Below are 25,723 nucleotides of genomic sequence, written 5' to 3'. Positions count from 1 at the left end.
ATTTCATTTCTATTTCTTAGTTTTTGTTTTATTTTGTTTTGTTTTTTATTTTCACATAGAATCCTGTTTGTTTTCTAGTGAGACAAAGATAAGGTTAAATCAATTGGAAGGAGAAATTGGGAAGGTCTGGGTTAAATAGACAGAGACAGAACTATAATCAGGATATATTATGTAAGAAAACAATATACTTGAAATAATTCAATAAAAAGGAGGGGGCTTAGACAGAGAAAGAAGTGATTAAATGTCTTTTCTTCTCTCTTGGAATATTAAAATGATGGAACAATATGTTTGCAAATGTAACATAGAACATGAGCCATCACCCAACAAATTCTTCTCAGTTCTAGAACCTGAACAAGAATAACACTATTTGACATGTCAACCTGGAAAGAAACTTGTGCCTTCCATTCCCTCCTCCAAGTAGAAGAGTTATGGCATTTTATGACTACTGACCAGTAGACTCCATCATCTCCAGGGATGAGGCTCCTCCCAAAAAGTTGAACAATAGCAAGTGTTCATATCTAAAAGTAACTAGATACAAGCAATGCTGAATGGACTCAGAAAGTTTTATATACTTATTTGCATGGAAAGAAAATAATTTCAAAATAGAGACCATGAATCTGAGAGAGTAGGCAGGTATGAAACATGATTTATGGGGTAAAAGGGAGGGGTAATGTCATTATATCTTGATTAAAGAAAAAAAGATAGAAACCCTAAGTGAGAAATTCAGTTTGGCCTAAACTGATTCCAAAAGCACCCTCAGAATGTGCTCCATGGTGCAATTAAAGTGGATTTTGCGTTTTTCCTTTCTGAATTTTATATTGATTGATTGATTGATTGACAGATATTTTTGAGACAAGAGTTTCTCTGTGTAAATCTGGCTGTTCTGGAACTTGCTTTGCAGACCAGTCTGGCCTCGAACTCAGAGATCCAACTGCCTCTGTCTCCTTGCTGATATTAAAGGCATGCTCCACCAATTTAAAAAAAAAGAGAGATAGGAAAAGAGAAAAGAAGAGACAAGGGCAAAATAGAAAAGTCACTGCAGACTCTAAGGAGAGTTTGCCAAGTTTTCATTTTCTCTTTTAAGGTTTTTCACCTAAAAATGCAAAATGTCATGGAAAATGTCCTCTTTCAGATACTAAGCCTCCAGCCTTTGATTGCTTGACAGTTGATATTTTAACATCCTCTCAATTAAATTTCTGATTCTTAAATACTTTCTTTTCTAGATATTAGGTTGGAGTCATCAACTTTAACATTACAAGGGAAGACAAAGGATTATAGTTCAGAATTAAAGAACACTGTACAAATTCTCCTTTTATAGTACTTTTGTTTTCTGATTAACAAATCAAGGGCTACATATTGATACTGGAGATACTTGCATTTTCAACTTTATCTGATATTTTAATCATGCATGTGATTATTTCTTAATTCTGCAATACATTGCTACCATGAAATTGAGATATTTAATTATAAAAGAACTTATAGAAACATAATTTCTTTTTATACATTGAGTCTATAACTAACATGTTTTAAAGAAAGAAAGCCATGTCTACATAAAATGGGTATGTTTGTAAGAACTGTGATCATTTTGGTTTTGTTTTCTTTTTCTCCTTTATCTTCATTTGAGATCTCAGTAGGACCTATAAAATTGTGAACTATACTTGATATTCACCTATCTTTCAAATCTTATATATCAAAGAATAGCTTTGAATTTCATATTTTTTACTGTACCATAAATACCAAGGCATGATTTTCTGATATACATATTTTAACCTATCTACAATAGATAGTAATCATATTCTTCCATCAAGATAATAAACTGAAGAAAATATGAAGTTAAATTCAGGTTTAGGGAATAGGATAAATTGAAGGAGGTAGTTGAATATATATTTTCACACACACACACACACACATATACATATAGGTTTGCATTGCAGAAATAGTGTATATAACAAGTTTTACCATTAAAAATTTCATAGAGGGAATAAACTTGTAATTGTATTATTTCTGTTTTTCTTATTTTTGCAAAGTGTTATAAGCAAAATGGCTCTATTAAATCCTTCAGTTTATCCAAAGTTAAAAATCAAATCAAATTTTAGTGACTTTTTTAAGCATGGTAATTACATCTTTAGTTACACAATAAAAGCTTGCTGCATAAAGTAAAACAAAGAATTCTTAATTTCTTTTATAAGTTTATAATCAATTGAATGATTAAGAAAGACAAAATAGTTTGCCCTATCAATCTTGCTGCTCCTTAGTTACTGCTTCAGTTGAATGATCCACAAATTCTGTACACAGATACGCTGACCCTGCATGGCCACAATTTCCACACCGTTATGCTTTTATTTTATAGGTTAATATGCAGGGCAATAAAGACTGATTTCTCTATCTTCAATCTTCCAGACTGGTGATTTTCCAGGTGCAACAACAAATATGTCCCAAAGGAACAATAAGATAATGATAGTCAATTTGACTAATACTGACCCAATTCAGATAGAGGTAGGCATGCAATATGAAAGAAACTGCTACCTTCTTTTAGATGTGATTTTTCAGAACATTTGTTAGTATTAATTTTTCATTCTTTTATTTACTCAATCTGCATATGACCCGCTAGTCATTTAGCAAAATTGATTTGTTATTAATAAGCCAAGGGGGAATTTTTAGATGAATCAGAAGAATCAGTTACAGAAGAATCTTATTTAATGTACAGTCACTTTCCTTTTTTTAAAGATTTATTTATTTATTATATGTAAATACATGATAGCTGTCTTCAGACACATCAGAAGAGAGCATCTGATCTCATTACAGATGGTTATGAGCCACTATGTGGTTTCTGGGATTTGAACTCAGGACCTCTGGAAGAGCAGTCAGTGCTCTTAACCGTGGAGCCTTCTCTCTAGCCTGTACATTGACTTTCAATTCTTAATATTACAATTATTGTGCCAACCAAGAGGAGATGTTATAAGGTATAGGAATCTCAACATAAAAGACTGGAAAATTAAAATGGAATAATTTAGATTGCATTTGTAAACAACATCCATATTTTGACGACTATTTTCCTCTATATGCTTTCCATCTTCCCCTTCCTACCTTTCTCTATTCTTACAGCCATAGCGATTTCCAACAGCTTGGGACGGTTATCCCTCAGAGTTGAGTAACTTCCATACATAAAACATGTTCAATCTTTATGCAATTTCAAACCTGGTTTCAAATAAAGATTTAGAAAAGTAATTATATTTCATTAAAAAAATGGATTAAACCTTTGACATAAATATTTATTTACTACCGATAGTAGGCTTTTAATTTTTTTCCTATAGTAGAATTTTAATAAAAAACATAATCACGTGGATGTTAAAGCAAGTTCCCCAAAATTATTTTCTGTAGTTTAATGAACAGACTAAGAATGAATATTTTTATGAAAATATATAAGTGAGATTCATGGGGAAATTTTTCACATTTAATATATATTTCCTTCTAATTTGATTTGTCAATGCTAAGAAGAGATAGTTAAAGATTATATCTTATGCTCTTTCTAAAGAAATGGAAAGCAGACCCCAGGGATCAGTGGAAATAGTACAGAATCTGCTCAGAGATGAACTATGTTAACTAAGGCGTACACTACACTACATGGTAAACTATATCAAATAAAAGCATCAACAGTTCGGCTAAATCCTGAATTGTATATGTGGAAGTAATTAAACTATTAACCTCAATTTCTTTTAGCTCACTGTGTGATAATGACTCTTGAAGACTCTATTTTCCACTGATGTTTTCTTCACTTTAGATATTATACTATGCTGATACTGAGACTCATACAGATAGGGAGATAGAGATGTTTGTGAATGTATAATATTTATTTCTTAAGAGATATATTTAGATTAAGATAAATTTTTACTAATTTTCTCAAAGGACAGTCATAACTGCAAAGGTGGTTTTTTGGAGGAGTCTTCATTACATGTTTATACAACACAGAAGAGGCTTCATTATGTGTCTCAGAAGCATGTGTGCTTTCATTTTTAACGGCTAGACAAAGCACATAACACCATACTAGGAATGGTAAATAAGTCAAGGGTTCTAAAAAGGATAAGGAAGAGAACTGACAGAAAAAAAAGGGTTCAGTTTCAAACAGAAACATCTGAGCATGAGGAGGTTTTTAGTAGAATCAAAGACTCACTTAAAGAAAGGTTTTGATCATATAAAGTACCAATTAAAACATATGCACACACATCAAAATTGATTCCTTGATTTGTTAAACAGATGAATTTACTGCACTGTTTATTATTTTAGAAATAAAATAAAACAAATATTATATATATATATAGTACATTCATATTTAATCATCTTTAATTCCTGACATGAATATTTACTCCTAAGTACAGTTTCTTTCATTTTCACAAATGACCTATAATCTGACTTCAGGTAGTTTCAGTAATTTAAAACTACAAGGAAAGTGCTTTCCGGATACAACAGGGAAGTTCCCACATATGAAACCATAGAAGATGTTTCACATTCCCAAGACCTCTGCAAGCCAGTTCAAGTTTCAGTATGGAGGGTAGAAGAGGGCACAGAATCCACCCTTAGTGTAGGAACAACTGACAGAAAAGGAGAAGTTGGTTTTCTTTATCATTGTGTCTGCTGGTATATCCACCTTGCTCCACCGTATGTCCGCATACCCAAGAGTATATTAGCAGCACAAGTAGGATGTGATAGGTTACAACTGGGATGATTAGAAAGAGAAGATGTAGATCTGAGAGAAATTGTGGGAAGAAGATGAATATGAATAAAGTATATCATGAGAAATTCTCATATAACCTAATTTAAAAACAAAGATAAAAAGATATCTATTCTTTATTATTTGCTGTGTGATTCCCTCTGCTACACCAGGACTATAATCACAAGAGGACCATCTCTAAATATGAGCACTTTAACCTCTGTAACACTGAGTAACCATACTGATTATTCCACAATATTGTCAGATCCTAATATTTTGTTGTAATAATAAAAATCTACAAATCCAAAGCTCAACAAGCTGAAGACCCCAAGTGAGGATGCCTCAGTCTCACTTTGGAGGGAGAAGAAAGAAATCACAAGTGGCTAGAGAGGGTGGGACCTGGGAGAGAAAGTGGACAGGAGGGAGAGTGGGGGGAGATGGGAACCTGAGTGGAAAGGACAGAAGCCATGAGGGCCTGCAGAAAGAATGGATATAGGCAACCTCGGGAGATAGGAGTTTGGGGGGACCCTCCAGGATGCACCAGAGACCTTGGAGGTAAGAGACTCTCAGGACTCAAAAGGAGGGACCTTAGATAAAATGCTCCACAATAGGGAGAGGGAACTTATAGAGCCTACCTCTTGCAGAAAGACAGAGGGCATCAAATGAGGGGGAGAGGGGCCATTTCCACAGTCACAACTCTGACCCATAATTGTTCCAGCCTTAAAGAATTACAGGGATGAAAAGAGAAAGGAGCCTGAGAAAACGAAGGTCCAGTGACAGGCCCTAAGTTGGATCCAGCTAGAGGGGAGGTCCCAAGGCCTGACACTATTACTGAGGCTATGGAGAGCTCAAAAAAGGACCAAGCATGATTGCACTCTGGACGACACAACAAGCAGCTGAAAGAGTCAGATGTAGATATTTGCACCCAACCAATGGACAGAAGCAGCTGATCCCTGTTGTTGAGCTAAGAAAAGGCTGAAAGAAGCTGAAGAGAAAGGTGATCCTGTAGGAGGACCAGCAGTCTCAATTAATCTGGACTCCCGAGATCTGTCAAACACTAGACCACCAAACAGGTGACATCCACAAGGTGATATGAGGACCACAACACACATACAGTAGAGTACTGCCCGTTCTGTGTTCATATGGAGATGATGCACCTAACCCTCAAGAGACTGGTGGCCCCAGGGAGTTTAGAGTTCAGGTGAGTGGGGAGTGGGGACATCCACATGGAAACAGGGAAGTGGGGAGGAGGTATGGAATGTGGAAGAGTCAGATGGTAGAGGGGGGCAGTGGAGATGAACAAAAAATGGAGTGTAAAAAAATTAATTAAAAAATAAATATCTTAAAAAATACTAAAAAATATACAAATCCAATAATCTTACATAAATTCTTAAAGAACATCAAATTTTAATAAAACATATTTCAATACTATTTTTAAATAATATAAAGCTTAATAAAACAAGAAAATGATCACAGCTATTTTTCTTATGGTAAATATCATCTGACTCAGAACAACAACAAAGAAAACAGATATTTTCCTACACTTTTATGAAATATTTCAACTCTGGAAACGGTCTTGTAGATCTCTGAACCAGATAGAGAGAAGCAGGTAGAAAGAAGCACAGCCATACCTCTCAATAGTTGTTGGGTTCTCAGATAACTGCTTTTGTTTATTTTCCTCAGCTGACTCACTTCTATGCAGTCTGTAAAATGTACTGTGGCCTCATCTCTTGGTTTAATTGAAAGAGGAAAAGCTTTCACAAAAATCTGGAAGAGTGGCTATATCTTACTGTGACTTTGGAAGGAAATTTTTCTTTTCTTTCACAGGGAGTACTTCACAGGTACTTTATTACTGTGTTGTTTTTACCATCTCTTGTAACTGTTGTGGATGCTTGGCCACACTATACCTGGGACCACAGTGGCCATAGGGCTTGGGTAGACACTCATCATTCTCTACTATGTTCTATATTATTCTTTTAACATTCTCACCCTTAGCACTGTAACAACAACTTGTTTATAGGAGTTCTTCCTTGCTTCAAATTCTTTTTTTTTTTTGCTTGTGCAAACTGATTCAAATTCTTTCACTAGTATCTATAACTATCATAACAAATTTAGGGTCTTCCTAGCCCTTTATCCATGTTTCTCCAGATTACTCTTTGTCTTAAGGCAACCTCCTCACAGAAGCATGCCTCACATCATAACTCTAATTCCCTGTGAGCCCACCTCTTGGTATTAAGAAGATTCCTTTAGCTCTTTCCTATAGCATCTCTCAGTATTTTCTCCTTAGTACATCTCTAACACTCTCAGTCAACCCCAAATCTGAAGAAGCACCTCAGGAAAACCACAGTTCCCCATATTTTGAAAGTTTGAGGTACTGAAAAAGAACCAAGGAATAGAATGAGGTCTCATCTAAAACAGATGAGACCAGATATCAACACCCTAGAATCCAATCACCTCGATTGTCATAACTCTTCAAGTCTAGAAAATAAGGTAAAAATACAAGCATAAAAAGCCAACACAATATGACTCTACTATAAGTATACTAGAATAGACCCTAGTAAATGTAAATATTGCTGAAGTGCAAAAGGACTTCATAACAGCAATTACTGATATGTTCAATAGCCTTAAAGAAGATATGAATAAATACCTTAATGAACTCTGTGGTAAAGTTTGGAATTAAATAATGAAAACTGCTCACAATATGATAGTAGAATTTAACAAAGAAATAGAATCAGTAGTTGGCCATTAGTCATGTCGGTTCCCCAACAACCTCAACAGGGATGCCTCTGATTTGTGTCTTTACTTGCTTGCCTTCGGATTCCTTTTCCCATGCAGGACTTCATTATCTGGCTTCAGTGAGAGAAGATGTTCTTAGTCCTAATGAGACTTGATGGATGTGCCAGGGTTGGTTTGTACCTAGGGAGAGGAGCTTCCCTTTTCTAAGAAGGAGAGGAAAGAATTTGAGAAGCAGATGGAAGGATGGGACGGCGATTGGGGATAGGATCAGGATGTAAATTGAATAAATGAATAAATAAATAAATAAATAAATAAATGGGAAGAAAAACATACAGTCACAAAACAAAACAAAACAAGAAATAGAAATGAAAGACTCAAGAAATGAGACAATACCCACAGAAGTAAGTCAAACTAACTCCGTATAAGATCTGAAAGAGAATTTTGGTTATTGAAGACAAGATAGAAGGAACAAATGTTAAATCTAAAAAGAAATCCAGGCACAAAACATATAGAATTCTGAGATACTATGAAAAGAATATATCCAGTAATATTTGAAATAGAGGAAAGGGAAAGAAATTCTGGTCAAAGGCACAGAAAATATTTTCAACAAATTCATAGAAGAAAAATTTCCTAACCTAAAGAAGGAGGTAACTATCAAAGTATCAGAAGAATGCAGAACATCAAATTAACAAAACCAAAAAGAACTTCTTCACAATACTAATAATCAAAACATTAAATATAAATACCGAAGGAAAGATCAGTAAACAAGCTAAGGTAAAAAGACTAGGTAACACTGAAAGGAGCCCATCAAAATATCACTTTACTACTTAATGGACATTTTGAAAGCCATCCTACATAAACAAATTACATATTGGTAAAACAACTTGTACAATAGCCTCAAACATTTGTTACTTCTATCTTTTCTTCAAGTCTAAACTTCTCTTTTAGTTCTTGTACAGAGTTAGTGTGAGTGACATCTCTGATGTTGTTTGATTTCTTGAATTTGTCCTAACTCTAAGCAAGCACATGGAAGGTGTTTATGATAAAAAAATGAATGTATTGAAGAAAAAATGGAAAGTGATATGAGAAGATAAAATGTTCTTTCATCTTCATGATTAATAGAATTTATATAATGAGAATAATCATTGTGCTAAAAGCCATCCCTAAATCAATGTTTCTCATAAATTGAAAGGAAAAATTTTCAGCTTTATATAGAAACACACATACACACACATACACACACACACACACACACACACACACACACACAAGGAGGGGAGGAGAGGGAGGGAAGGAGAGAAAATCAAACAAACAAAAAACTGCAATAGCTAAAATAACCTAAATTATCAAAGAACTATGGGAGACAACCTTTATTTCAAAATGTACTATAGAGCTTTAGGAACTTTTTAAAAGCATGGCATTGGCTTAAAAAATCAACACATTGACTAATTGAATCAAATTAATATCTCTAACATGAGTCCACATAACTATGGACACCTGACTTTTAACAACAACAACAACAACAACAAAAGTAACAAAAATATGCACTTGGATAAAGGCAGCTTCTTCAACAAATGATGCTGGCCAAATTGTATGATTACATATATAAAATGCAAATAAATCTGTATTTATAGATCTATACAAAACTCAACTAAAAACTCAACTAAGGGACCTCAACATAAGGCCAAATAACCCAAGTTTTTAAAAAGATAAAGCAAAAATACTCATTGATTCTGGAAAAGGCTTCTTAACAGGGAACCAATTGCATAAACACTACAAACAAAAATTAATAAATGGAACATCATGAAACTAAAATGCCTCTATATGGCCATAGTCATTACCATTTAGGAAAAATAACAGGCTAAAGAATGGGAAAAATCTTTATTAATTACACATCTGATAAAAGACTAATAGCTCAAAAATATAAAAAACTATAAAATGAGCCTCATGAAAACAAAAAGCCAAACTTAAAAAATGGTTTACAGTATAAAACAGAGAATTCTCAAAAGAGGAAACATTAATGCCTAAGAAGCACTTAAATGTTAAACATCCTAAGTGATTAGGGAAATGCAAATCTACACAACATTGAGATTTCATCTTTCCCCAATCAGAGTGGGCAAAATTAATAAAACAAATGATAGCTCACGCTCTCAGGGACACATGGAATGGGGAACTCTCTATGCTGATGGGAGACAGACTATAGATATCAGTATTATGGTTCATTAGGAAGCTGCAAATAGATTTACTTCAAGTTTCAGCAATATCACTTTTTGGCATTTATCCAAAAGACTCTACTTGCTACCACTGAGATTCTCATGCAGTCATCTTCATTGTTATTCTCTTGCCTACAATACATAAACCACAAAGGTGAGGTACAGAATAAGGGACAGAGATGTAGGTGAGGATCTCCCAAGGAAGAAGAAATAAATAGATAGTTATGGAGAGACAGAGAAGAGAGTAGAGCATAGTGATTAAAGGGTGTGGAAGGAAGAAGGAAAGTAGAGTGAGTCACAAAAGGAACAAAGGAAACTAAGTGTCATTTGAACATTTATATGGAAAGCCAAAATGGTAGAAGCTTCTTAAAATATATAGATAAGTGAAAGAAATTTAAATGGAGCCAACAAATAGTAAGGAAGATAATGTTCCAGCTAGACATCTGTCACCTCCACGTGAAACACCCAGTACCAGAAATTGGTTACAACTAATCAACTCATTAGCCACGAGGCTCCATAGAAATCTCCTGGCATCTCAAGACATCAACAAGTCTTTTCATTTTGCTTTGGGAAATACTTCCCTCCCAATTTGTCTCACTATACACTTAATCTTCATGGTTATACTCTACAAACTGATGGTAAGCTCCTATAGCTGAAGACAAGACTTACATTTTTCTCTGTGTATGCACAAGTCAAGATGGTGCTAGCAGGTTCATTCCTATTGACTAGTGTTCCTGGACTCTGCAATGTACCTGAATAGAAAGGTAGCCCCAAATTTAGCTACAACTCTACAGTCTACAACAGAGACCTGCCTGCATGATAAGATGTGGCTATGGTGTCATGAAATTTTTTGGGAGTATCCAGGTACTGTCTAATTGGATTTAAGGTCATCTCTCTAAGAAGAATCTTTCTCTGATATTGTTCCGATGACTGAGAATCTGATACAGAATAGTCCATGGCTACGGCCAAACCAAATACTGTTTTTTCAGCTAAAAGAACATGGCACTAAAATATTCTCTAAAGTAATTGTTTTACCCACAGACCAGTGCCTTACTCTGCAATTATCAGTGAAATTTCCTATTGCCATAGATAAGATCTAACACAGAGACCACAACTGGATAGTGTGCAGACACTGGAAGACCCTAGAAGACTTAGTCATAAATGTGATATTTTTATCAAACTTTTCCACTCAGGGCTCTTGGAGCTCTGAAGAAAAGGACATGGAAATATTGTAATAGCCAAACGGCACAGATGATACCAAGCAAATGATGTCTTCCAGACACAACAGAACTGATACACATATGAACTTACAGAAACTGGAAATATGCATAGAACCTTTCTAGGTTCATGTAGGATTAGGTTTCAGGACTGAGGGATGGGAGTAGACATGGCTTCCATCCCTAACAAGCTACCTGTAACTGATAACTACTTGCTAAGGAAAATGTAGTTCTTTCCAATTTTGGAGTCTCACTGGGTATATAAATGACACTTAAGGGCAGGACCCATGCCTAGCAGTAGATACCAACATAACAAGGACTCAAATGGTATTTTGCACACTTTTATCTCATATTAATATGTTTGGGTCCCTTTAGTATCACTAACTTTTTTCTTGTATACTATGATTTATAATATTTTGTTTTGATGGATTCTCTGGGTATGTTTCTTCTATTTTTCTTTAATATTTATGACTTGCTTGTTATTGTTTGCATTTATTTCCTGAAGAGAGAGAGAAATGTTGGAATTGGGCTAATGAGGAGGTGGACAGGATGTGGGAAGTGCTGGGAATTTTGTATGAATGTTTTTTCAATAAAAATTTGTGGAATACATGACAGATGGTCCAAACTATGAACTAACAAAATCTCCCAGAGAGACATGCAATGGCATTAGTATATACTCACAAGACTCATCTATAGTGAGAATAATTTGTAGCCCACAGGATGGACAAGCTAGAATTAAGGCATTGACCAGCACACAATGCAATGCATAGTTTTTTGCTGTTCTTTTGCTAGGAAGCTTTTAATCATATGCAAATCTATTAATCAGAACAAATTAAGTTAAATGAATCTTCAATCAATGCTCCATTAATACTAATATAAATTATATTTGTTAGTACATCTTCAATTTGTTGCCTATATCTAACAAGCCTTTGTATGTTATTCATGATCATGACAGTCATCTTCAGTGTCATTAAATGTAGAAGACAACACTTGGGATATGTACAAATTAATATATATTAATACTACAAAATTAATATAATTACATAATAACAAATGAACAGGAAAAAATGGCTTTGCTTTCTTAGTAAGATTCTAAGTATAACTGTCAAATTTTCTTAAGCTCTAAGATGAACTTCTATTTTTGCCTGGCTTACTAAGCCTACTACTAATTTTAAAGGAAAAGGTAACATATGACCATATAATAGTTTTATCGTGTGCTCTGTGATTCACCCCACACCTCTCTACTGTGGTTGTTGCTTCAATTTTCTATCATTAAGTGTTATTCTGCTTAAGAAAAATTTCACAATAGGCAATTCTCTTGATTAATGAAAGTTTAGTTATTGCATTTGACAAAGGAAAATCAGTGCCAACATTTTAATGTGCTTGATTAGAAAATTACTATGCTAATTTACAATAAGTAGAGAGTCTTACATCATGGCAGTACAGAATACAGATGTATGAAATAGATCATGAATGCTGGATGTTTAATACTGCTTATTCCTTTCAATCATCAGTAGTAATTTAGACTCAAAAATTTCTGCTTCACCACAAACTATTAACATCTATTATAAAATGGTTTGATAAACAATGCCTGAGTGCAGATCACAAACTACAGTATCTACAAAAACAAATGGATAAACAAATCACACCAATATTTGAATATTATCATTTTATTAGTGTAGAATTTAATAGAATATAATCTAAAAGTTGCATGCTCTGAAATAGGTTATTTAAAAGCTTTCTAGGATCTTATTTGTTTTATGATATACAGAACTTCAATACTGCCTGCCTAGAGTCTCTTCAAGGATTCCTTACTCTGATTTTCAGCCATCTGGGTGTGACATTCTATGTGTGTTCTTTTTCACTTTCTGTTTGTTCTTTGATCTTCTTGGTTCTAAAATTTGGTTTGTTCTGTCATTTCAGAATCTGTGGTTATTATAACTCAAGTGCTTCTTCTGCACTATCTATGTACTCCCTAGGACACCACTTACAGGTAAATCAAAAAACTTGATTATTTTCCATAGCCCTTTGATTTTTTTTGGTTACTCTATCATTTCTTTATCTTTTATCTTCAAAATCATAATTCTTCCCATGACTTGTTATGTCCATAAATTTGACCATTACAAACAACTATCCTGTTTGTTATTGAACATTTAATATCTGCAGGTTACTTTTGGTTCTATTATGCCATTATATGCTGAAAGTGGTTAAGTGACACTCATAAAACACATCCATTAATGCATTAAACACAATTATGACCATTTTAACTCTCCTGCCACATATTTATAGAATCTACATAATGACCTTAGCTGACTCTGCTGATTGTTCTATCACGTCACAGAATATTGTGTTTGCCTTGTCTTCTCTTATCTTTCCATAAGGTATAGAAATTCTGTGGAAACGCAGATATGTTAGATAAACACATGTTGTGTGAAGAAATCCAGTGTGGCAAATTGTTTAGAAGTTGTGAGATTAGTTTAATAACTCCAATAGTTTTGCCTTTCATTGCCTCTGACTCTTTCTTTCCAATAGATCTAGTTGACTTAATGCTTTTCATTATAAATGCTTCTTCTGATGTAGGACATTCATTTGCTCTTAGTCCCTTCTATTGTCTGTCTGTACTTTTGTAATTTCTGAGCCATATTCCAGGACTACTTGAAACTAATGCAATTTAATCTGTAAAAACAGAAGACTCCTTTGGTGAGTTCTTCGTCCCAAGGCAAGACCTTGGTGGTCCCTAGTGGACCTGGAGCTCCATAGAACACTGGATTCCATCATGTATTCTTGTCATTCCCTCAAATGTTATAAACCCCTTCCTCTGCCTACTCCAAGCTTGAATAACGTTTTATACAGATTTCAAGTGTTATATTTTGTGCTTCATCTCCATTTTAGGCTTCTGTTCTGTGGATGCCAGGAAAACGGCAAGAAGGATCTGCATGGGGTCTTTGCCTTGTGCAGAGGTTGATTCCTTCAAGGAAGTAGAACCAGAGCTCCCTTCTCAGGAACCTTATTAGTAATTTTAACAAGCCAATTATGCTTTTTAATATTTAGAAGCTATACTCTTTACAAACATTCAAATAATTTTCCAAGACACCTCTTTTGATGTGATTATTTAAGACTTTTCTCTGGATGTGAAAATAATTAAGCAGCACTGTTTCTTTTCTGTTTAACTTTGATGAGTTTTATTCACTAGAGGAATATATAACTATGCCTGTTAACTAAGCCAGCAGAGCATCTCAAAATGGAGTCATGAATCCTCTCATTCTGGTTTCATTCACTTTATAATCACCTAAATTTCCAAGGGTTCTCTCTATATACATGATTCTGTTTCAAGGCAGTGTTAATGAAAATTGTTTAATTGAGTATAGTTTTATAACAGTTGTACATTAAAGAATCTTTTAATGTCAAATAAAACAAAAACAATAAGAATTTGTCAACTGTGTCTTCAAGAAATTAAGAGTTCATTTTTGGTGTAGACAATATAACATATTGATTAAAATGCATCTGAGAAAAGTCTCACTGGGCACTTTTTGTGGACAAGGAAGGAAATCTGTGAACATTAATGATCATCTTCATGCGTATAATAAACTGACCATTACTATACAATGTTTTCTATAATCACCACAATTGCAAATGCTGAAAAAGACACCAAAGACCTGCACTGGTACAGGGCAGAAATCTGAGGACTCTCACTTGATTAAAAGGAAATGTGACCTTGAGCCTTCTATATCACAGAGCTTTATAAGCTCACTGTTTAACAATAAATGTTTAGAAGCCAGTCTCTGTTCTAATGATGCTGCCTATTAACACGAATGTGTAACTAATAACTTCCTTCTTTAGAGAAACTCTCCTTTATGATTTTAATAAAATGAATCTCATTTAACCAGAACCTAAAATCAAACTATATATATTTTCATATTATGTTTTTTTATTTTGTGAAAGTTGGAAATTACTTTATTAAAACCAAAAGAAGAATGTTCATAACCAGTATATTTCTATTTATGATTTCACAAGACATAGTGACACCAGCTTCCTAGTGCCTAGGACTGGACTCTATTTGTGCAGTGGTCTCCAAGCTCTGTGCACAGCTTAAGTGAAGAGTAGAGATTTGCTCCTTCTTAAGAAAGTGAATCTGAAGCCGGGCGGTGGTGGCGCACGCCTTTAATCCTAGCACTTGGGAGGCGGAGGCAGGCGGATTTCCGAGTTCGAGGCCAGCTTGGTCTACATAGTGAGTACCAGGACAGCCGGGGTTACAGAGAGAAACCCTGTCTCGAAAAACCAAAAAAAAAAAAAAAAAAAAAAAAAAAAAAAAAAAAAAAAAAAAAAAAAAAAAGAAAGTGAATCTGAATCAAAATATGAATCATATTCTGAAATTTCTTGCCTTACATTTGAATTTATCAATTACTGTTGCAATAATAATTAAGTAAAAAAATCTTATTTCCAATAAACATGAGAAAATTAAATTATAGTTCAGTAAAAATAAAAACAGCAAAAGATAATTTATTATCTCTAATGACCATTAAATTTCTGTAAATTTTAATATTCTGAAGTCATTCATTCTAGCAGTTCTTTTTGACTTTAAATTTATTCATAAAAATTCAAACATCCAAAATTAATTCATGAAGAAGGAAATAATACATATACTGTTTCATTTGTTGTTTTGGCCACGGCATAAAAAGTACAATGTGCAGTTGTTTTGTTATTATTAATTCATAGATCTTCTTTAAATGTCCTCGAATGATTTTTTTTCCTGAAAATAGTGCAAACGAGCACTGTGTACACTAGATTGTACCTTTCAGTAACCCAAGCATCATATTATGAAAAGTCCATTACCAGTTATGGTTAGACACAATTTGATTCACGAAGATTTGTTGCTCAAGCAATTGGTAATAGAGGCACACAACCAAGTCAACTGATAGAAGCTGTGTAGCGGGGAATGGCATGAATGGGATGGGAAATGAGAACAGCTGTTCCTCAAAGTCTGCTGACACAGGTGAAGTTTACAGGTACATCTCTCGGTGGCACACTAATGTTGACAAGCTGCCAGAGACTTCAGGAATGCAGTCAGCTTTATGAATACAGCAGAGCAAAGCTGTAAAAATCTGGGGTTTCTAGCTAAAGTTTTAGTTATTAATTTTAATGATCTAATTGTGATGACTTAGAAAAAAAGCAAAATATGTAGAGAGTCACGTTGCTTTAAAATCACTGGAGGAAGATGTCATTTTGTAATCTTACTCAAAAGGGTCGTTCATGCTTGGACAAAACAATCATTTATATGATATGAAGATTCTGAAGAGTAAAGGGGAGAAAGTTAGAATGTGTGGAAGTCTTAGGATTCACCGACAGAGAAAGTGTTCTCATTGTTGCCAAATAAAAATAGCTAGATTAGATCAACTGCCCTCTCTGCCCCAGACTTTGAGTCATCACTGAAGTCTTAGTGTACTTGGCTATATTGAGATATGGCTTCTTAAAATGAGCTTGATAATGGCAAGCAGATAAGGAAGAGGCAAAGGGAACCATCCGCTACAAATACGAAATAGGTAATATACAACACTATAGATTGCATATTGACCTGTGTGGGCACTGGTCTCAGTCAGCATGCCATGCTACAGCACAGAAACAAGGAGCCATGTTTACAACACAGAGCTGAAGTTAAGAGACTCACATAATTGCCTGCGGGAAGGTACAGGAACATTTCCATAAGCTGTGCCCTGGAAATAAAACACATTTTTTGGAGCAAATGATATCAGCATTATTAAGAGCAGAAAGTGGGGGAGAAATAAATTTAAAACTATGAACAGAAATGCAAAATAAGTAAAAAAAAATTAAAGAGCCCGATTTTAAAGGTAAGGCTGAACTCACATATTGGATGTTTGAGGAAATTAAATGTAAAATAAGTCAATTGAAAGAAGGTAAAAATTATAGCAGAAATGAAAGCAGTTAGATTTCACAGAGGTCTGAGAAAAGTGGAGCACATACAGTATGAAGTGGCCACTTTATAAAGTGGGTGGCCTCATACAATGTCATTAAATGATACCTTTGTTGTGTGTCTTTTAAAGTAAGCAGTATATCATGGGTTGCTCTTTTCTGTGTTCAAACTGAAACATAGAAAAAGATGAAAGAATAGAAGAAGGAAAAGAAAAAGAAGATTAGGAAGAGGCAGAGGAGTAAGATTTCATTAACGTGAAAAAAGTCCCAGATTCGTGCTTCAACAAAAATTGATAATTGCAAAGCAGCATGACCTAGCAGAGACGAAACGTCATTCAACGATGACATGAATGATGAATGGCATACTGTGGACCTCATGGTGAACCAGACAGTTCTCACAATACTTGTCATAACCCTCCAGTACAGAGTGTTCTACAAGCAAATACTTCAAGTTTGGATTTTTATTGTTGGCACCAAAATACATTATAATATGTGCCAAAAGATCTAAAATAATACTTCAAAACTCCATAAGTTCAATAGCTATATATTAATACGGTAATTCACAAATGATTATTATATTGAAAAATAATAAGAATTTCCTGCTTTTTCTGTGATAATCCCAATCTTAGCACATCAAACCTTGACTCAACTAGATTACTGAAATTTGGCTGCTCACCATTTTCAGCTTAAATTTGGCTTAGCACCACTTTCAACTTTTATTCATTTCCTTCCCATTTTTGCTGAAAACTTTCTAAAATTAAATGGGTTTTTATTCAGTTTAGAAACAATTAAAGAGCCATCCAAATTTTTCTCACATGATTATGTTGTTAAACAGTAGGATATTTGTTGCCTGAATGTAATGAGCTCATTGCATGAGCTGGAGAGGTGGTTCATCAATTAAAAGTACCTGCTACACTTCTAGAGCAACCACATCCAGTTCTAAGCATGCACTTTCTGTATCTAACCATCTATAACCCCAGGCATAGGATTCAAAGTCCTCTTCTGGCCTCCACAAATATACACACTGACAACAGATAACATTCACATACACATAAAAAATCCTTAGAAAAAGGATAACACATTCTAGCATTATAGCCCTGGCCACATAAATGTACCTCCAAAATGGACTTATCTCTTAAAAAATACGAAGAGTTCTCTTCAAATATAAAAATAAGTTATGCAAATTGGTGGCTAAAATTTCCTTTATCTAAAACATGCTTATATGATTAATCTATTTAGGAAGAAGTATATATTTTGGCAATTGTCTATATTGATTTTCTTAGAATAAATTTTACTGTAGATAATTACTTGTAAGTAAATGAGATTAGATAATTGCAGTCTTTATATAGATTAAAGCTCAATACTTTATTAGTTTGACATACAGACTCAGAAATAGAATTATAGTAGAACCCTCACAAATCACTCAATCCCTGAAAATTATTCCAATATTTATTGGAAAATATTCCCCAAACCTGAAACATGTTAAGGTTGCTTTTATTAGAGATTTAACTAGAGATATTTGTAACTTAACATAATTCCTATAATAAACCAGAAAAAATCTTCCTATTGAAACAAAACTTTAAAGTATGAATAAGCAATATGTTTCTAATTCTCTGTTGGTAGAAATTAGTCTTGTCATTTCTGAAGCATGAAGTTGCTAGTGTGATCATCAGAGGGGCACAATTAGGTAGAATTTAAAGTCATGGCACATGTATGTTTTAATACAGCTTTGTATCTGAGGAAGGGTCAAAGTTGTGCTTCTCTTACTCACATTGAAATTATTCTAAGAAGTATCAAGAGTCAAGAGGAGAGCTACAAACATCTGGCAGATTTATCTTGCCAAACAAACTAACAAGTTTATTTGAGATAGGTCACTGTCTTCCTATTATAGGAATCACAATATTGATTGTTCAAATTTCAATTTATATTTACTCTCATCATTATCTATAGATATACGGAGCAAAAAAACACATTTTTTTTCTTTTGAAGGCTTTCAATGCATTACCTCAATTTTAAATATTTAATTACAAACATTTTTAGATCTCTGAATAGGAATTCAGAGACAATTTTAATTCTTTTTTTGTTTTTTGTTTTTGTTTGGTTTTGTTTTTTAAGAGACAGGGTTTCTCTGTGTAGCCCTGGCTGTCCTAGAACTCACTCTGTAGACCAGGCTAGCTTCAAACTCAGAAATCTCCCTGCCTCTGCCTCCCAAGTGCTGGGATTAAAGGCGTGAGCCATCACTGCCCAGCTGACAATTTTAATTCTTACATAGAAATTTGAAATCACATTAATCTCTGTATTACAGATTTTTTCAGAGAGATTCACTGCTGGGTGACTGTGGAAGACTCCAGATAATTCTTATGAAAACCAAGAACTTGCCTCTCATTTCCACTTTGCATTCATTACTATATAATCTAAAGTATAATAGTTCTTCATTGCAATGTTCAATTTTTTACCTAGACTTTATAAACTAATATGTATGTTTCAGGTATAATAAATGAAAGAAAATGTGATAATTTTCCCTAGTAACATGTAAGCTACATTAGCAAATGCTCAAATATTACCATAGAGAGATTAATCATTGATGGGAAGACATACTCTGGTTAGGAGAACTGTTTAGCATAAGCAACCCAGAGACAGCTGAAAGAAAAGCTTTGAGAAGATGTGATGATTAAGGGTTAATTCTCCAGTTTATCTACATAGCTTTCATGCCAAATCCTTTTTTCCTAAGAGTTGGTTCCTATAAATTCATCTATTATTGGAGACCATCAGTTTTAAAAATTCATAAAATTTAATTCAATTGTGTCAGTTGAGATTCAGAAAATTTTCATTTATGTCAGAGTAAAAAAAAAGCCAGTATTCAATTTAATTGCAGTGGCTTAATATTTCCAACAGAGAAATAATCCACAAAGACACATCTTCACATATAGTCTAATTAATGACTATTATTGCTGGTGTTTAATAGTTTTTTATCAATCTTCACAGCTACACCACCATCTACATACATACACATATATGCATGCAGATATACATATGTGTATGAATATACATAAAACTGCCTTAATAATGATAACATTTGGTGAGGAATATGTTATAATCACAGCATGCCATTTCATGTGTAACTTATAGATGAGGTAGAAATGACAGCAAAATTAATTTCTTATGGCATTGGCAGACACAAAACTAAGTTCATTTGGTGCCACAAAATTGCTGTTTACTGTATATATACTGAACCTTAATGTTCAAAGTGAATGTGAAGACAGAAGCATGCAATTACAATTTGGTATGAGAATTACATAGGTATGATGGTAGACTTTTAAAGTTATAAATGAGAATGTAAATTAGTACAAGATTCTCTAGCACAGAAAGGATATAAAACTTGGAAATTCATAAAAATAAAGCAATAAATATTTTAAAAATATGTATAGCACATGCACAAACACACACACAACCTCCATTGCAATAAAACTATTTGCTATTTTCTACAAATGTAGAAGCATTTAGTAGAAAAAGATGTAGGTACACACTCAGAGTACAGAGATGAATAAAATAATGTATGATTTCATTGAGGTTAAAGTCAATCCTGTCTTCTCAGTGAAATATTAAAATAACATTGACCCAAGGCACACAAGTAGAAGGTAAAACAGTGTTATAAATGGATAGAAATATGGACAGGAGAAAATTCTTAACCCTGTAACCAAAAGCCTGAGGCCAAGCCAGTAATTTCTGAATTCAAAATTATCCAAATGTTTAGAATAATATTTTCTGCTAAGTCTTGAGCTGTAAGAACCATACATAAATATTTCTACACAAAAATATAAGAAGCTTAATGTGTCTTAAGCACTTATGAATAAATTCTTACAAGTTCTCTTCAATTATTATTTGTCCACCAAAGATTTCACACACGCATGTGTGTGCGCGCATACACACACACACACACACACACACACACACACACGCACAAACTTTATGATTATAGTAACTCTATAGGTATAGAGAAAAATTATGACATTTTTCTACAGTGTACATTAGAACAAAATGAGACATGGAATTGTTAGGAAAATATAATTTTAAATGCAAATCCCTCCACAGTTAGAATGCTCTTGATTTTGAACTGGTTTTAGAAACACTAATTCTCTAGAAAGGTAGAGATATGTAGAGCATCAGCACTGAGGTAAATATGCAACTTTGAAATGATCACTTGTGAATAAAATGGAAATGTTACCTGTCACTGCCACGCCCTCTGTGGAATCACAACTTAGTTAATGTAACTACTTTAACCTTAGAAATGGTTTGACTTTCAACAGGGACAGTTTGTTTCTGATAAGTGTATCCAAGTTCTAATGTAGCATCATTTTTTCCCTGTGATAACTCCTTAAATTTATAGGATACTAAGGTTCACATCTATTACCTACTATTGTCTTCAAACAGCTAATTAAAATGCATCTGTTAATAGTACAGCAAGTGTGCGCTCTGTAAAATAATTTTTTAACATTGGATATTTCGGGCACCTAAATTATGTAAAAAATAAGTACTAGTTTATATTTTTTATATATCTAAGTATAGTTTATTTTATAATTTATATAATGGTACAATTTATGTGAAGCCTTCAAATGAACAACAGTAAAATGTTACCTTTCTTAAAATTCCTTTGGGTACATACTCCTGCCAAATTCATAATTTTTCTCTGCCACTGTGGTTGGCAGACAGTGTTCAAGTCATTTGTTCATCAATAAACCAAGCAGAGTACAGAACTCACAGGCTAAGCTACTGTTACACAGACAGTAGCTTTCTGTACTCAATACATTGTGTAGATGCAAGTTAAGATCATGGGACCTAGACCTGCTCTCAATTGTTATCACAGGTCACATGCTCAGATTAATTCACTAGCCATGTTTTACAATGAAAGTTAGAGAGGAGGAATTGGAAAACATTACATCAGTATGATTTGGTATTCTAACTCTTAATCACTATAAAGCCAAAGAACAGAAAATGTAAAAAGTAAAATAAAATAATTTAAAGTATTTGTGGATATTTTATTTTTCTCAACAACTAGTAAAAACCCAGAAATGAGAAATTAAGGGGTTGATGATGAACACCAATATCGCTGAAGTTATAAACACTTCCAAATCTATGAGAAATAGCACTGTAAACTGAACAGACTGTAAACATGCCCTTCTGAAAGTCCTTGTAATGCTGCTCAGCCCTGACACAGGTAAAGCAAAAATGGGCAGCAGGCATTTTAACAGACATTGTTAGGACAGATGTATGCCCCTCTAATTTTCAGTCATTGCTAACTTTATAAGACACAAGTAAAAGAATAAGCAGGTAAAATGATTTTTTTTTGTTTTGTTTTGTTTTTTTTTTTTTTTTTTTGAGACATCTCTGTGTAGCCCTGACTGTCCTGGAACTCACTCTGTACACCAGGCTGGCCTTGAACTCAGAAATCTGCCTGCCTCCTCCTCCCAAGTGCTGGGATAAAAGGCATGCACCACGAAATGAACTTAACTTTATTTTTTTTCCCTTAATTGAGCCTCTTGACATCTCTCAATAACATCCTCTCCTTTTGTCAGTAAGAAACCCAGAAGATGGGTTTGAATCCTGACATTTTGTTGAGAATTTGGTTGCAGTCTTTTTAAATTTTTTTTCTTAATTGGTTGTTTTATTTATTTACATTTCAAATGTTATTCCCCTCCCAGTTTCCCCTCCAAGCCCCCCACCTATTCTATGACCCCTGCTTCTGTGAGGGTGCTCCCACAATCACTCAGCTACTCCTGCCTCAACCCTTAGCATTCCCCTATGCTGGGGAAGCCTTCGCAGGACCAAGGCTCTTCCCTCTCATTGGTGCCAGATAAGCCATCCTCTGCTACATGTACAGCTGGAGCCACAAGTCCCTCCATCTGTATTCTCTGGTTAGTGGTTTAGTCCCCAGGAGGTCTGGGGCCAAACCCAATCACTATTGCAGATGCCAAGAAGTGTTTGATGACAGGAGCCTGATATGCATGTCTCCTAAGAGGCTCTGCCAGAGCCTTACAGATATAGAAGCAGATGCTTGCAGCCAACCAATGGACTTAACAGAGAATGTAGTCTTAACTATAAAACAAACACAAGCTCACCTCTATGCTTTATATCATTGTAACTTATTATAGGAACCACAACCTTCTGCACTTGGGAGATTACGCAATGCACAGCTAAAGGCCATTAATTCCTCCTAGCTACTTATAATGGTTCTATGATGCTGTTATTGCTTTAAAAATGTTCCAAGACCCTTTCTTTTATTATATGCTTTTTAAGATTGAGTGAACCACTTCTTAGAAGAACATAATCACAGCTTGACATTTGCTACAGATGGAGCAGTGAGTTCTGTGGGTTAATTTGATAGCATGAACTATCTGATATGCATCCCTTTAATTATTTTGGAATTCTCTTCTCTGGCTATGAGTTCACTATTATCAACAGCAAGTAACATGTTTTAAAAGTAAAAGCACATCACACTTCAAAAGCAACGGGAAAACAAGATAATGCTGAGGATGGTCTATAAATGGAGTACTGTTTCATTTTAGTTTCAATGGAAAGGAAAACAAATATTGTCTTATACTTAAATTTTATCATTTGACATACTCTTTATAATAATCTTTATACATTTTACTGAAAAAAACCTGAACTGTCTCAGCCGTAATATGCCAGTTGTCACATTTGTAGATTTTTTTCTCTTTGGACTCATATACAGTTTATGTGTTTCTCTTTATATTAACCTATTTTAGCTTATTATTTAAATAAAACTTTGCTCAATACTTTAGTCTTTAATTCGCTTGATTGCCCAAATTAAATAATGGCTACACTAGAATAAGGCTTATTTTAAGAATGATTTCTAAAACAATCACAATTCTGAAGAGTATTTGTAAAGCCAATACGAAATATTAATATTGACTGAGTGAACTTGGAGGAAAAAATTCTCAGATTGAAAATTGAAGTCAGTGGCTATCAAAAATTTGAATCAAGGCATTTAACATAGTGTCATGATGTTAGTTCTGATAGTTTCAGGTGAAATTGTTATGAGAAATCATGGGACAGTTTCTGATAGTTTCAGTGAAATTGTTATGAGAAATCATGGGACAGTCTATGGGAATGTGGTATATGCCTTGAAATCTCCACAGATAGACAGTGATACCTAAGGATTATGTATTATAGGCCAGGGTGGACTACATTATGAAATCCTGTCTAAGATAAATAGTAAATTGAAAGAAATAAGAAATTGGTTCATAGAAATAAGTGAAGACAAATGATATTGGAATCACATATTTTCAGATAAACATTATAATTAATAACATTTCAGTAAACTTGATTGCATTCCAAGATTCACCTTACAATTTACAATAAAATTTTATTGTCTATGGTCTTGATGCTCATGGTTGTGTATAATGTACATAGTTCATGGGATATTCCATAATGACAATCAGAATAAAAGATCTCAGGACTCCAGTACCTTTAATTAAGTATAACTCTCACAACTGGATTATTAAGAGTGTTCCTTAGGAAAGCAATCTATAATTGTGCTTTGTGAAAGAGTAAAGGAAGATTTAACATTAGAGTAAAGTTGAATAGTTTATTTTTGAAAAATAATGTACAAGTTTAAGACACACTAGTTTGGAATGACTTTGTGTGAACTTTACAGAAACGGTACTAATAACTGAGCATAGGTCTGTGTGGTGAAACAGACTGGAACCTTTCAAGTCATACTCTTCCTGTTAGCTATAAAAAGTTTATTTATTGTGTGAGTAACTGTTTTTCTCATATTACGTTATAAAATGATAAAGCTGCAGGAAATATTTAAGTCCTAAAAAACAATTATGAGCTGCCTCTCTTTTTTTATAGCCCTTGGATAATAAAACCTAAGTTGTGTTCTCCTGAGGAATATAGTCAATGAACATAATATAAATTGCACTGGGAAAATTACCAGACATTTCTCTGCTCAACCACCATTAGTTTCCCATGCTGGTGATTTGTTAAAATCCAGAAGGGGGGATATTTATGGTTTTAGTATATGGGAATGTGATTATTTCCTAGAATCCCTCATTTATCCATGTTAAAAATATGTGTAGTCTTCACTAGAAGTAAGCAGTAACCCTTTGACGTGGGTGCCATTGGAAGTGGTATAAAATTGCGTTATTTTTACAACAAAAATTTTAGAACTGTTCCATAATGACTCTCTTTACACACATTAAAGAAAGGGGATTTTCAAGTCTAAATTCTAACGAGAGTCAGAAAGTTCCCCTGTTATTTAGTTTCAGAAGCATTCTAAGCTCGGTGATTACTATCAGCATTTCTCTATCAAGCTTTGCTTCTAAAGACTGGGAATTTTCTGCTTACAGATTTGTGTTCTCATATTTTCTAATGGTAACACTGACTCTGCTTTCATGTTGCACCAAGTCATTCATTTTTGTAAGGTACAAAAGAAGAGCTTTGAACTTAAGCACCTGTAGTACTTTGGCTGACACACATATACTTGAGTAAAAGCTATAAATGTGTGTTGTTAATTTTCCAGTGTTCAGCATCTTCAGTTAGCTGTTCATTTTATCACATAATTTCAATTGATAAGTATTAAGAAAAATGTGTAACTTGACATCTTGTAGACAGATGAAGGAAAATAAATATTCATTTTAATGAAAATTTATACTAAACCATAAAAATTTTAGTGTAGGATATCATATTAAAATTAGTATGTTTCCCCTCATAGTAGTTAGATCACATAAGTACTTTATTTCCATTTCAGTTGTATGTTTAATCATTATTTCTTAGTGGGATTTACTGATGAGAGTCTCTGAAGTTGAGGCATAGTTGCCTTATTTGGCTTCTATCCAGCAATGCCTGAGCAACACATCCAGTATATAAATATGTATGTATATATATATATATATATA

At 33.9% G+C, this 25,723-nt stretch overlaps 1 protein-coding gene across 6 annotated transcripts in view; it reads right to left on the bottom strand.

Moving 5' to 3' along the window:
• The window catches only part of Ccser1 (coiled-coil serine rich protein 1), a 1,196,027-nt gene that overhangs the window by 275,941 nt on the left and 894,363 nt on the right, over positions 1–25,723 (bottom strand). Inside the window, exon 12 of one of the 6 annotated variants that reach the window (XM_031382068.1) lies at positions 16,540–16,585. The exons of the other annotated variants lie outside the window; for them this stretch is intronic. Coding sequence (XP_031237928.1) covers positions 16,540–16,585 — 46 coding nt within the window. The remainder of the gene's footprint in view (positions 1–16,539; positions 16,586–25,723) is intronic. 6 annotated transcript variants of the gene reach the window in all.

The sequence above is a fragment of the Mastomys coucha genome, unplaced genomic scaffold (assembly GCF_008632895.1).
Source record: "Mastomys coucha isolate ucsf_1 unplaced genomic scaffold, UCSF_Mcou_1 pScaffold20, whole genome shotgun sequence".
NCBI lineage: Eukaryota > Metazoa > Chordata > Mammalia > Rodentia > Muridae > Mastomys > Mastomys coucha.
The sequence above is the reverse complement of the archived record's forward strand: the minus strand, read 5'-3'. Positions and strand labels throughout refer to the sequence as shown.